General features: G+C 39.2%; 1 protein-coding gene across 4 annotated transcripts in view; it reads left to right on the top strand.

Annotated features, from left to right (window-relative positions):
* Window positions 1-13,068, top strand: part of ARMC9 (armadillo repeat containing 9) — a 67,656-nt gene that overhangs the window by 7,281 nt on the left and 47,307 nt on the right. For all 4 annotated transcript variants that reach the window (XM_010573030.1, XM_010573029.1, XM_010573031.1 and 1 more), the window contains exons 6-8: window positions 683-707; window positions 6,499-6,656; window positions 8,500-8,598. In XM_010573030.1, the coding sequence (XP_010571332.1) occupies window positions 683-707; window positions 6,499-6,656; window positions 8,500-8,598 (282 nt within the window). The remainder of the gene's footprint in view (window positions 1-682; window positions 708-6,498; window positions 6,657-8,499; window positions 8,599-13,068) is intronic.

Genomic DNA, 13,068 nt, shown 5'->3' with positions numbered 1-13,068 from the left:
CCGCTTCCTCTTCTAACAGGAGAAGTTGAAAGTCCTTTTCCTGCTATATCTTACTTTATTCTAAAGCAGCATGTTGCCATGGTGGTGTTGAATGATGAGCTGGAAATTATATTCCTTCTGTTCCATACCTGCCCATTTGCCAAGATGATGGGCAGTGATCATTTCACTCCCATGTTACAGATGTTTGTGTGGGAGTCTGGCACGGAACAGTTGAAGAAAATTTTGTCTCTGCTTATTCCTCTTTATGGAGTAATGGACTGGATCTTAACTGAGCCCTGAAGGTATAAAACATCACTTGCCCTAAAACATTTGCATATTTGTATGTTGATTTTATGTAAAATCAGCGGTTTGACTTTTGGTTTTGGTGTTAATACATTTAGACTGGAGTTACCATATCTTATACTTCAGGGCTGGATCTGGTATCTTTAAAGGTCAGCAAAAAGTCTCAAATCTCCATGCAACATTGTACAATGTGCACTTATGAGATTTTTATGTGTTTATTATTGATTCATTTATTCTTGCTCTCCTGTGAAGCATCAGGCATTGGCTGTTGGCTGGGACAGTAGGAATATTTGGCTTGGTTAGGTTTGCCAGTTGGTTGAATTTCTCATTCTGTGTCTCAGGAGCAAACACATACTGAAAGGATGCATGTTTTCCTGAACTGCTCCTCCTTGTACAACAGAAGGAGAATGGACAGTGCAACAAAGGTAAATGCTGAGATGTGGTAAGGATATTCTGTAAGATTATTAGGGGCTGTAATAGTAGTGGAAAGTACACCTGCAATGACGGGGAAACTAGTGATGCATGGCAAAAAGTCCTTTGAAATCCAGACCCCTGTCTTGGTGATAGTTATTGCTAGACTGCTTGAGCTCAGTAGGGTTGAGCACATGCATGTACTAGAAATGGGAAAGGGCCTAGTAGTAGGATTTGTGTTTTAAGTCTATTCTGTCCTGAAATATAGTAAAAACAAGTGGAGAACTCTGTACAAAGTGCGTTCCAGCTCTCCATTATTAGTTATGATGAAAGTAAGTTTCCTCAGATTTCTTCCCTTTCCTTCTTTCTTTTTTATTTTCTCCTTGTGGTGGACTTTCCTGAAGGCAATAATTCCATACTCTGATTAAAAAGAAATAACTACATGATTGGGCCTGAATTATTTTGGGCTTGATTATCATTTGTTTGGGTAGGTTCTGGGCTTTGTACAAGTACAGGGACTGTCATGGTACTGAATCCATGCAGGTCAGTCTTGATTTGTAGATCTGTTATGTGCCTTAGAGGCTGAGTTGCCTTGGAGGTTTGGATTTTTCATAAAGGTTACTTGAGGCCTGTCTTGTATGAAAGTTTTGGATCTGAGAGGTTATTTTTGCAGTATGCTGCTCAGATCACATGGGATCTACAGTACATACTCACTGTTGGAGAATGTTTACTTTATCAATGAAGGAGAAACGCAAAGAAAATTAATAGGCAACACACGAATGAAGAGCAGTATGGCAGAGTCCTGAAAACAGCCTTTTGTAAATAGTTGCTAGTCATTAGTCTGACATACTGAAGCACTTCAGGTTTGGGTGGTGAGGTGCATATGCTCTTGGAGGTGTCCTGGAGAGTTTAGTGTGTTTACCTTGCCTGATAAACCTGCTACAGTCTGGCTTTTTACCCATTTGCTAAAAAACTTTAATACCTGTGTGACTTTCAAAACTATCTGTGTGGCAGTTGTACTTAACTTACAGCTCTCCCATGTGTTTTCAGTTTGGCTGGAAAGTGAAGAATTGCGGAATGGTTGGCATCTTGCACAGAAGGCTTCAGACCTTCTGTGTGTCCTATGTGCTAACAGGAGTGGTGGGAATGAAGTATGTGGAAGCGTGTTCAGCTACTTTCCCCTTCACTGTCTCATTACAAATCTGTGGATGAATTCACAGCCACTCTTCCACTGTTTTGGGGAAGGGGAGAGCGGGGGAAGTGTGTCAGGCTGCTGCACGAGAGAAGGTGAAGTGTGACCTACCTGTCTGTCAAGATCTGCTATAGTCTGAATGACTATTAATGTGGAAAGATGTCAGTTTAGAATACTGATAGTAATTTTTATGGAAATGAGGTAAGCAAGAAGGAGACAAGGCCACTACTGTGTCTCCTAAGAGCAAGATTTTGGTGTCACCTAAGGAGCCTTGGTGTCTGATAGCAGTTCTTGGGACTGCAACTCCGCTGCTGAGAGCTCTGCTGCATTGTATGCAGAAACTCAGCCTGGCTGGAGTCAGTGCTTCTAGCAAAGTAGGTGAGGGTGGGCTGAGATGAGAGAGAGAGAGAGAGAGCAAGCACAAGTTTAGGAAGCATGTTTGAGGTGTAGGTAAGTTGTAAAGGATAACAACCAATCTCTCACTTAGAGAGAAAAGCTTATGTGCATATGTGTAACTCTTTGGCTGCTCATAGGAACTGGAGTCAAAACATTAAAAAGGCTTGACAGTTACATACATGAGAGAGGAGGCAAGAATACTGGTAGAAATATGCAGTAGTTCAGATGATCCCTAATGCCAGCATCTTCATTTGGCAAAGTCACAGGCTTTACTGTACACTGTATCTTCCTAACCAGGAGGTTAGTCCTCTGTCCTTTATTTTCCCCTCTTTTCCTCCAGATATGAATAATGGGTCTGTTAGGTATTAGGTCCAGAGCTTTTTTTCCCCCCCCTCTATAAGCTTATCATATGTAGAAAGCATTTGTCAGTGCTGGGAGGTGTATCTGGGAGAGGGAAACGGAGAAGCCAAATGTGTTGTGTTACTCTGATTCCTGTTACGGGTTCAGTTTGATCACTGCTGCAAGGTGACGTAAATGTCAACTGCTGCTGAAAGGCACTCTTTCCTTTTACCCAATCCTGACTCAGATGACAATGATTTAACATTTTAAACAAGCAACTAAATGTTAATTTTTATCTGGACTGGTAGTTCTCTGATCTGTCTGCATGAATGCTGTTACTGGTAATGGGGATATGGCAGGAATGCAAGGGGGAAATGGGGCAGCACAGGACTAGCTCTTCCAACAGCTGTCTGTACTTGGGTCAGCTACATGTCAATGATGAAAGTTTCCTTCTCTTTCAGTAAGAGAAACTTTCATGAAATACTTTTCCTTTTTCAGTGAAATTACTTATGTGTGAGAAGATAGTGATATAAAAAATGCAAGATATGTCAAGACTTTGTGATTCCTCTCTTTGACTCTCTTTTCTCAGTAAAGAGCAGTGTTTATAATTGATAATCCCTGGATTTAACAGGCAAGGGTAAATTGGACCCTGTTTCTTAATTGTCAGTAGTGTTCATGAGCTGCATTGAGTTTTGGTTATGTAGTTTTTGCTGCTGATTGTAGTTGGAAGATGGATTTTCATCACTGGAAATTTTCCCCACTGGGCTATGAAAAGCAAGCAAATTATGAGTAGGTTTATATTTCATGACTTGGTGCTTCCAACTTTCCTCTGGGTGAAAGTCATGCTCTAGATACATCCACTGGAAATTTCTGAATCAAATGTGTTGTATCACAGTTAAATAAAAATGTATTCCAGTTTGCTTATCTAAGCAAAGGAATAAAGTGCTGAAAAAGTGGCTAGTTTTGTGCAGCGGTTGCTCTCAGAATCTTTATTAGTTTAGAAAAATATTCTTGTTTTGGAGCTGTATCATATTAAAGCTGTGGTAGCTGTTTAGCAGTGATGGCTGTGGAATAAAAATAAAATCAAAGTTGAATGATTATTATCAAGGAAGAATAATTTGGGTTGTCTTTGGAAGCTATCTTAACTCTTCTGATTTTTAAGTTGATGAATATTGATTGCAGTTGAGATGGTTTTAACAGCTTAAAGAATTGTAAAAAGTTTGGTGCTCTCAGCAAGATTACTTAATGTTACTGGGAGCTGTTCTAGTGTTTGGGGTTTTTTTTGCCTTTTTTTTTTTTCAAGTGGGTTTTGCTGGGTGTGAACAGGATCTGTGGCTTGTCACAGCTTCTATTGTTATTTCACACCAGTTTTGGCTCCCTCCTAGAAAGTATAAGAAAAATATCATTAGGGTGGCTTGATTTGCAGTTTGATATCAGGTGTCAGTCACAAATCCTGCAGGTGCAGAATGCTGTGATTCATGAATGGTTCTCAGAAAGCAGCCATTCTTAGAGGGGAGGAGGCTGAGAGAGTAAAATAACTGTCTTTTTTTCAAAATCTACGACTTAAGAAAAAAAAAAAATACAGATTAGAAGTAAGAAAATGTACCTTCTCTGTATTCCGTGCTTTATTTTAAGACTGTCAATTTATAGTTAAAGTTTACAGCTAAAGTCTATTCATGCACGTTTTCCCTAAAAGGTCCCATTAAAAAGATCATTTTGCTAAACTTCCTGAAAGTAAAAATAAGTTGTTCTCTCATCTACTGCTTTTAATATAAATGGGATAAAAGCAGCCTATTTCAGAAACCCTAAAATCCATAAGATGTGACAAGTTTTTAAAGCAATTTCCAACATCTGAATTCATAGAGCTATCTAATGACTTTGATCTTTTTAATTTGTAATGAAAGCTTTACAAACAGTTCTGTTTGAATAGTATTTTTCTGGCAGTTTTGCATCTCTTACATCCATGTGTTTATTGCTTTTTGAAGCATTTTGTTGGATGTTTTTTGGCAGATACTTGTCCATGATTAGTACATTGCTACCTGCAATATAACTAGATGGCCATTGTAAAAGATGATTTGTGAAGGTCTACCAGATAAGCCATGGTGCTAATACAGCACTTCCACTCCCCATTTTTCCCTCTGCTGAAGATTACCACCCCTATGCCAGCTGCTGTGGGGCAGCAGAGGTTCAAACCTGAGTTCAGAGAGCAGGGGAGCAAATGGCAAGGGACAGTTTTTTAATAACTACACCTAAATTCTCCGGAGCTTGTTTATCATAGCTGCATGCTTCTGTGTTACAGTAACATGTGATCTACGTCTTTATGGAAAGAGATAGTGAATCATGAAAGAGGATAATGGTTTCCTCAAAGATCATGGGCAAAGTCGGTTCAAAGCCAGGAGTAGGAACTAGTTTTTCTAGTTTCTAATTCTGCATCTTAGCCATTTACTTTGTTTTTCTTCCTTTTGGGTCTATTTGGACCTAAACTGTGTCATATTGGGCTGTTTGGAATGCTCTACTCTAACCCCCAAATTTTTTAAACTCTGTAGTCAAGCTGATTCCTGCCCATTATTTAACAGAAAGTCCTATGGTAGATAGTCTGTTTGCAGATGGGCGCAATGCCATTTTCACAACACTACAGCAATACTGGCTTCTCACCAAACTGATTTAAAACATAATGTTCTAGCAAAATACATAAACATCAGCAGTGACAATAGAATTATTGTGCCTTCCTTCATATTTTTGTCCAGTCATGAAGATGTGCACTGTGGTACACAGCTCTAGATTCTATGCCTGACTTCCATGTAGAATGCTAATTTGGCTAGCTCTGAGACTGGGCTGGAGGATACTGATTTTGGTGCTTAGTTTGCTTCTTTTGTCTCTAATTGAACCCAAAGGAACAAAATGTATCAGGAATGTAACTGGCGTTTTTTATTTTTTTTAATTTAGACAAATAAAAGAAAAACTGGAGTTATTTTCAGGAACTGAAGGTACTAAAAGTAACTCATAGCTTACTATCAACCAGTAAATGATGGAATCGCCTGAAAAATTTTGTGTAGAAGTAGAGAATTCCCTGCAACTTAGAAGAATTCAATGAATATTTCAATAGCAGATGAGGAACTGGATGACTTGAGTGTTGTTTGAGGTTTTTTTTCTATGAGTTGTACCATTTTCCTTAAAAGATAGCATACTTAGTATTTACTTTAAAATAAGCAAAGCACTACATAACCTAAATATCAGTGGTCTATTTCTATAAATTAACTGGAGAAAACACCCAGCCTCACAGTGTAATCTGACAAACACTGGCATGAATCTCTGGGTGCTGTCGTTCTCCTGTTTGTTGTTTTATCTTTGAAGTGGCTGCCTGACCTTTCCAGTTGCTCGGTGTGATAATAGTTTTTACCCACTGTTACTTTAGTGAGTGTAGAAGATAGTGCATGAATCTCATCTGCAGATAGCAAGTTCAGTTAACCAAGTCTGAGCTGCATTTTGTCATATATTTTTCTGATTCTATGCCCACAGACTTGTGTTGTCTCTGATAGCATGGAACTTCTTGTATTAACACACCTTTAAAACAGTATCCTCTTTACAAATGTATTCAGTGATGTTTACTGTCTAATAGTTGTATTGCTGCTGTAACTGTGAAGCAATTGTTTCTTTGGGCAATTAAGGTAAAATAAATACTTGTAGCTGTTGCGATGAAGTAAAATCACACTAGTAGCATGGAATCATCCTTGCAGTGAAATTCCACCCCTTGGATAAAAGTAATTCCACAGCAGCAGTTGAAGTTGTCCCTTAAGAGCAGTAAAAATGCTTGTGGGTTCTTTTGTCCTTTTGGTTAAAAAGGTGATGTTATTTCTTTTTTGTTACTCTCTTGACAGAAATGTTGCAACATCTTCATCAACAGTTAGTGGAATCTGAGCACAGGACCATGACCTACCTGAAACGATTTAACAAAATGCAGGTGGACTACCATAATCTCATTGGAGTCACTGCAGAGCTGGTGGATTCCTTGGAGGCCACAGTCAGTGGCAAGATGGTAAGGGATGACTCAAATGTGTGCTTGCTTCCCCACCCCCCAGAAAATGGAGAGACAATGCCACTAAAATGTGAATTAAGCTTTGTAGTGATGGGCATTTCTGTAAGTACTGTGTCTTTTTACTAATGAAACACAGCACTTTGGATGGAGTGTTCTTCTGTTGCCCCTGTGTACTAGGATAAAGGTAGTGCAGAAGATGGGTTGAATTGTGCTGGCTCAGAAATCTTGAAGAAACTATCACCATCTCACAAGACATCTCAGATCTCTTGTGAGAGGCATTTCTGTGATTACTAACTGCAACCCAGCCCATCAGAGGTTGTTGTACATTTAAAACTGCTGCCAGGTCTGTTTTAAGTTACACTGTGGTGGAAACAATCTTCTTATCCAAAATTTTGTTGAGGAAAAACTTTGCTCTCTGTTCTGCTAAGCTGAACTTGTTAATTTAATTGGTAAAGGGAAGTGGGGTAGGAGTGAATGAGTTATTCACTGTGTGAAATGGGTCACATGTATGTGACTGGAGAAGGTACAACTTTCTTATGGGTATTTTTTTATACAAAGATGATTTTATGCTTTATTTTTTGTGCCATCTTATCTGCGAGCATGCTTCTTTGCTATAATTTCTGTATAATCTGAAGATTGTTCTTATGTCAGATGTTAGTGGCCTCTAGATGCTTTTAAAGGAGCTGTGAATTGTTAGCAGGGAGAATGACCTAGAAGTTCCTGCACTGCCTGCTGAGAAGTCAGTATGTACCTTCCTCCTGTCATCAGCGTGAACATCTTGTAGTTTGTTAGTCTGCATCTGCGATCACTGTTTGCTCACATCATTACTGCGGGGAAGAATTTACCTTTAGGTGTGGATTTTAGTTTACAGCAGATTAGGAAAGGTATCTGCTCACATGAACTTCGATAACAATAAGAAACACATAGTCATTCATTTGCTGCCTCACACTTCACACTTCAGTGCTCTGCAAGGTGATACGCTCTTACCTTTTGTGGTGGAGGAATCAGGCACTGGTTATCTTTTGTTATGGGTGCTCGTTTAATTTCCTTTGTAAGCGTTTGGCTGGGCAGTCATTTGATCCTTCCCAAGTGTGTCCAGCTGAGGGTGCTCTTTCATTATGAATCTTGGTTTCTGTCATTTCTGAATCCAAAGTGAATAAAATCATGTTGAAGTTACAGCATTCTGAATTTGAAGGGTTTTGTTGTCTCGCTGTAGGTCCGAGAATATCAGAAGTGTCCCCATTTGCGTTTCTATAATCTTAGTCCTCTTGCCTCTATTCTGGGGAAGCTAATAACTGTTCTGAAATTAAGCAGTTCTATCGTGGTATAGATTTCCCAAAACAAAAAATCCTAAACGCCCTGAGATGTTTTGCATTGAAACACAAAGTGTTGTACTGTGTAATTCATATTTATTCTCTCTGCTGCACAAGACTGTAGTGTAAGTTCTGCTCTTTAGCTAGACAACACATCAGCATATCATTGTCTAAGTCTAAGCACAAAACTGCTTCATACTTACTGTTGGCAACTTACCTTTTGATTGAGGAAAATCTGTATGCAAACCTACATGTGACAAATTCTGTTTTTCTTCTAGACTTTCTGAAAGTGTTTAGCATTAGTCTTGTGAATAGCATAACTATTCCCAGATGAAGAGAGTTTACAGTTTTCTTTATTTCTAAACAGAACTGCAGTTGCAGTATATACCTTGTGCTTACATTGATGAGTCTCAGGTGTGTGATTTCTTGCCATCTTAGAAAACAAAATAACCTTTAGTATAGAAACACTTGTCTGGTAGAAAGTGTAAGTTTTATATAATCCTGTTCTCTTTATGTTTCCTAATTTTTAGATCACACCAGAGTATCTTCAAAGTGTTTGTGTTCGCTTGTTTAGCAATCAGATGAGACAAAGTGTAGCACATAGTATTGACTTCACAAGGCCTGGAACTGTAAGTATTAATGTTTGGGGTTTTTTACAGTAACTATCTCAAAAGACAATACCAGTTAAGCTGTATATTGAACAATGAATGTGAGATAGTAAAGACAAAGCATAATGTGTCCGAGCTTGTATAAGAATATGGTAATACCTAAGGTTTTGTTGATCTCAAATGCTGGTGAATGACATGATTACGCAGTTATAGCTGTGTGAGTATGGTTAATTCTGTTATGATAACAGTAAGCTGTGTACCTGTTAAAATGCTAACTGAATGTTTAAAAAAAAAAAAGAAAAAAACCAAACCCCTAAAATTCTGGTTTGATGCCACATCTTAACCAATTTAATTTAGCTAGAAAGGGGGGGTGGTGTTGCTCAGCTCTGGACACATGCTCTGTTCCTTTGTGCTGTCAATGATGCTCCTATAACCCTAGAGTCTATTGGCTTAGCCATCTAAAGGAGAAGCATCAGACAGGATCATGAGAACAAATGGGGAAAAGAGGAGAAAGGGAGGACTTCCCTTTTTTGTAAGAGCTAGTTGATAGATGGGTAGTTAGATGATACACCTAAGCCACCTTGTTGATTTACATGATGGGCTTTAACCCTATATCTAAGGATCTTTGATCTTATTGATAAGCAGCTCAGGATCCCTACGTTTTTTAACTTCCCACTTCACCAACCTCTTGTTCATTTTCAGATGCCTGCAGTATACCTAGCTGCTTGTACCCATTAATGTTCTGCTCAATCTCTTCTGCCTAAATGGAGACGGAGCTTTTTTTTAACCCCAGCAGCAGAATCAGCTTAGGATAGTTTTTAGTATCTGTGAAACTGTGCCTGGGGGTGTGAAATTTTAAATTACTTAATGATAGTGTAAGAGCTGTTCAGTGGTACAATCTTTTTTAATACCTAGCTTGTTCAAATTTTTCAAATAAGTATTAACATTAAAGCTGCATTAAAACATTTTAATATTAAAATATTGTGTGCTACTGTTTTACAAAGACAAGCCAGTCGTGAACTGTGCTTATTGTTTTTGCTGTGGCAGACATTCATGCATACTTAACTTTGTAGTAGGAGAGCTTTGTGAAGTGTCAAAGGAAAAGCAGAAGAAAATAAGATTCTTGCTCCTTATTCTAGCCAAGGCTTTTAATAACAATGACGCTATTGGTACATTTTGTTCCTCTTGAAAATCTGTTACAGAAAGATGAGGAGATAATAAAATGTTCCCTTTTCTATGTGCTAATATTTTCAGAGATAAATAGTATTCCTCATTGCTCTTCAAGCAGTTTTAAATGCCCTAACTTCCCTGTCAGTGGTCAGAAATCCTTTCTCTGACTTGCCGTGTGTTTAGGAGGTGCACTCTTAGCAGCGTTTGGAGGCTGCATATCCCAGGGTTTCAGGAAGGAACCAGGATCTCTGTTTGTCTGCTACCTCAACATTAGGGGCTGTCTGTAACTCCTCTCTCCTCAGATTTACACCTTGTCCATGGTGCGTGATTATGCCACGTCCCACTCCATAATGTACCCACCTCCCCCCGCATCTTTTTTCTAACCAACAATTTTCAGAGATCTTCCCTCTTTCCCTGCCAGTGGCTTTCCAAGATAATGCTTTATGTACCCCAGTAGTCTTCTGCATTTTTGCCATATGACGTTGGGGTTGTGTGTGTCTCCCAGGTCCCCTTCCCTGTACTGAGATCATCCATTCTGTATGGCCACGTGCCCTCTTCTATCTGTTCCAGCTCTCTGCTTGCATTAAGGCTTCTCTTTTTCTCCTGTGCTTTCAAGGTGCTCCATGTGCCCAGGGTTTTACTCTTACTGTTTCTTTTCTTTCTATCTCAAGTTGATCCTCTGATCTCTTGAACCCTTTTGGGAAGGGGGCAGAGGGAAGAGTGTCATCCTTATGCAAGATGCTGACTTGTTTCTTTATCCACTCTGCAGAGAGTGCAGAAGTGGCTGAAGCTGTGTCTTCACTGATAAAATCTGGGTGGATTATTGCTAGACTGCATATGTCTTTCTGCACCCTTATCACATGCTAGTTTAGCATAAACATCTGTCCTTGTACGGTTTAGCCTTTAGGTATAGGCATCTGTTTCCTTCTCTATGAAAAAAAGACTTAAGAATTTTAGGAACAATAAGTGATCTTTGAAGAAGTGTGTAAGCAGCAGTGTATAAGCACGGTATTTCAGCCAGAATCTCTGTCACTACAGGTTTTTAAGAACAAGGTAGACAAATGGTTACCATTTACCAGGAATGTTTGATGCTTGGCTGCTCCTCCAGGACAGATTAGGTGACCGCTCAAAATCTCTTGCAGCCATACTTCCTCTGTTTCCTTCTACTAAAAGATGCTCAACTGTGAAATGATTGTTGATCTTATGCATCATGTTTATTTACTCCTGCTTCTCTAAAAGTGTCTCTAAAAGCATTTCTGCTCTGGAAGTGCCTTTGCCATTATACTTATGCCACTATGGCCACTTTAGCACAGTCTCCAGCTATGTAGATAGGTCAGAGAAAGAGGATTTGGTGGTGGTGGATTTTTTCCCTCCTGGAAGTAATTTTTGCCTCCCTTCTGTCCCAAATTAGCCAGGTTAAGCTGAGTAAGGCTGTGTTCTTCTGGCACAGTTGTATTTATTTTCATACTAGGCTTTACTAGTGTAACTATTTCTGTGTGACTTTATTGCTCCTTTATCCACACTATTGAGGTAGTTGCTGTGCCAGCTAAGTTCTCTAGTGAAGGACCAGGATAGCTATAGCACTGAGACTGTTTAGATTAAGGGTTTCTCAGCTGGTTTAGGTCACTCCTTGACAGTGAGTTTATAGTAGCTACTGTGGTTGAAATCTAAGGTTGTTTATACAAGCAGACCCACACACTCAGGCTGTCTGAGGCATTAGCCAAGCTTTGGAGGGCTAATCACAGTCTTCGCTTGTAGACCTTCACTGCATCATAACCAGGTTTCCTTATGTTACCCTTTTGTCCACACTTGATTGATCACATTTTCTTGTTTGTTTCCCATGTAGAGAGTTCTGGTTTTATACATGAATAGCAAACATGTAGAAACACAAATAAGTGTAAGAAGAAAAAAATATATATAGCCCATCTTCGAGAAGAAAAATGAAACTTGTTCTTCATCATCCCAAAATACTTCTAAACACTCCCTGACTCTGTTGATCCAGGAAGCCAGATGAGATGGCCAAAAAAACAAATTCTCCGTTTGCCACTAGGCTACTAAGGCATCCCATTACTTTTCCTTCAAGGATTCAAAATACCTCATTGTAATACACTTAGATGTTATTGTTCTATTCTTAAGTGGTTTCAGGTTTTCGCAAAAGTTTTGGAATAAAGCTGGAGGCATCATGACCCAGACTAAGTAGTAGCATGAGTTTGCGGCATCTGTGCTGGATTTGTGTTGGAAGATTCCCTCACTTTTCGCTCATAACCAATTAGAGACACTAGAGTGTGGTCTTTCCAGCTATTCCATTTCACAAAACTCCTCCTGCTGTAAGGAACAGTCACCTGTATAATTGCAAAGGGAAGAGAGTAGCAGAGGGGCAGCTCCTTTGCTCGTCCTTACCATTACGGCACTGTGTAGGCAAGATAAGCAAGAGGTTTAAAAAAAAAAAAAGTCAACGTCTAAAGAGTTTTGGCAGGCATTAAATATGGTGGTTGGTTTGTTCTATTTTTTCCCCACTTCGCCTTGAGTATTCAGGATTTGACCCTGTCTCACTGACACCACCAATGTCAGGACCAGACCCTTAAATAAATTAGTTTTGGCAGATCAATATCTCTAAATAGATGAGCAGAAAAGAAAATCATTAGCAAGGAAATTACTTTTTTGTTTTACTGACATGCAGCCTTAAATTTCTACCACTTTTACATGGGGGATGAGTGGATGTACATTACATAGTTTGGAAGAAGGAGGTGCTTGAGTTCAGTCATCTATACTGTCACAAGTCAGGGGACAGTCCAGGTTTGGGACTGGGTTACAAGAGCAGAAAATGCTAAAGCTGCATCATTCTCTGAGATGTTTACTTGAGCTCTACAGTATATTTTGGTAAATCAGCTACACTATGCTAGTAGTTTTAAGTTATCCTGGGAAGGAGAACTGCACCAGTGTTGTAACCAAAATGAAGTATTGCCCAAGCTAATTAAAGAGTATGCCTTGGATTATACCCTTGGTGGCATTATTTGTATGCAAACTTGATTTTGTTCCCAGTGCATTGTACTCTGAGCTCAATTTTTAATGTCAGGAAAGTAGTATTGTGTAATATAAAGCCTTGAGGTCTCAGGCTTTGAAATTACAATAAAGGTAGCATGTATCACTTACTAATGTGTGCTGTTATTGTACAAACATCAGCTTCCTGGTTTGCCCCCCAAGCCATGGCTGAAGGCCTGTCTTTTTATACTGGAAGAAATTCACATCGGGAGGACAAATCCCAGAACAAGTCTTTCTTACTGAACTGGCTTTAAGACCTGAGGCAATGACATCTCTTAA

Source organism: Haliaeetus leucocephalus, unplaced genomic scaffold, assembly GCF_000737465.1.
Source record: "Haliaeetus leucocephalus isolate CR32 unplaced genomic scaffold, Haliaeetus_leucocephalus-4.0 Scaffold362, whole genome shotgun sequence".
Taxonomy (NCBI): domain Eukaryota; kingdom Metazoa; phylum Chordata; class Aves; order Accipitriformes; family Accipitridae; genus Haliaeetus; species Haliaeetus leucocephalus.
The sequence above is the reverse complement of the archived record's forward strand: the minus strand, read 5'-3'. Positions and strand labels throughout refer to the sequence as shown.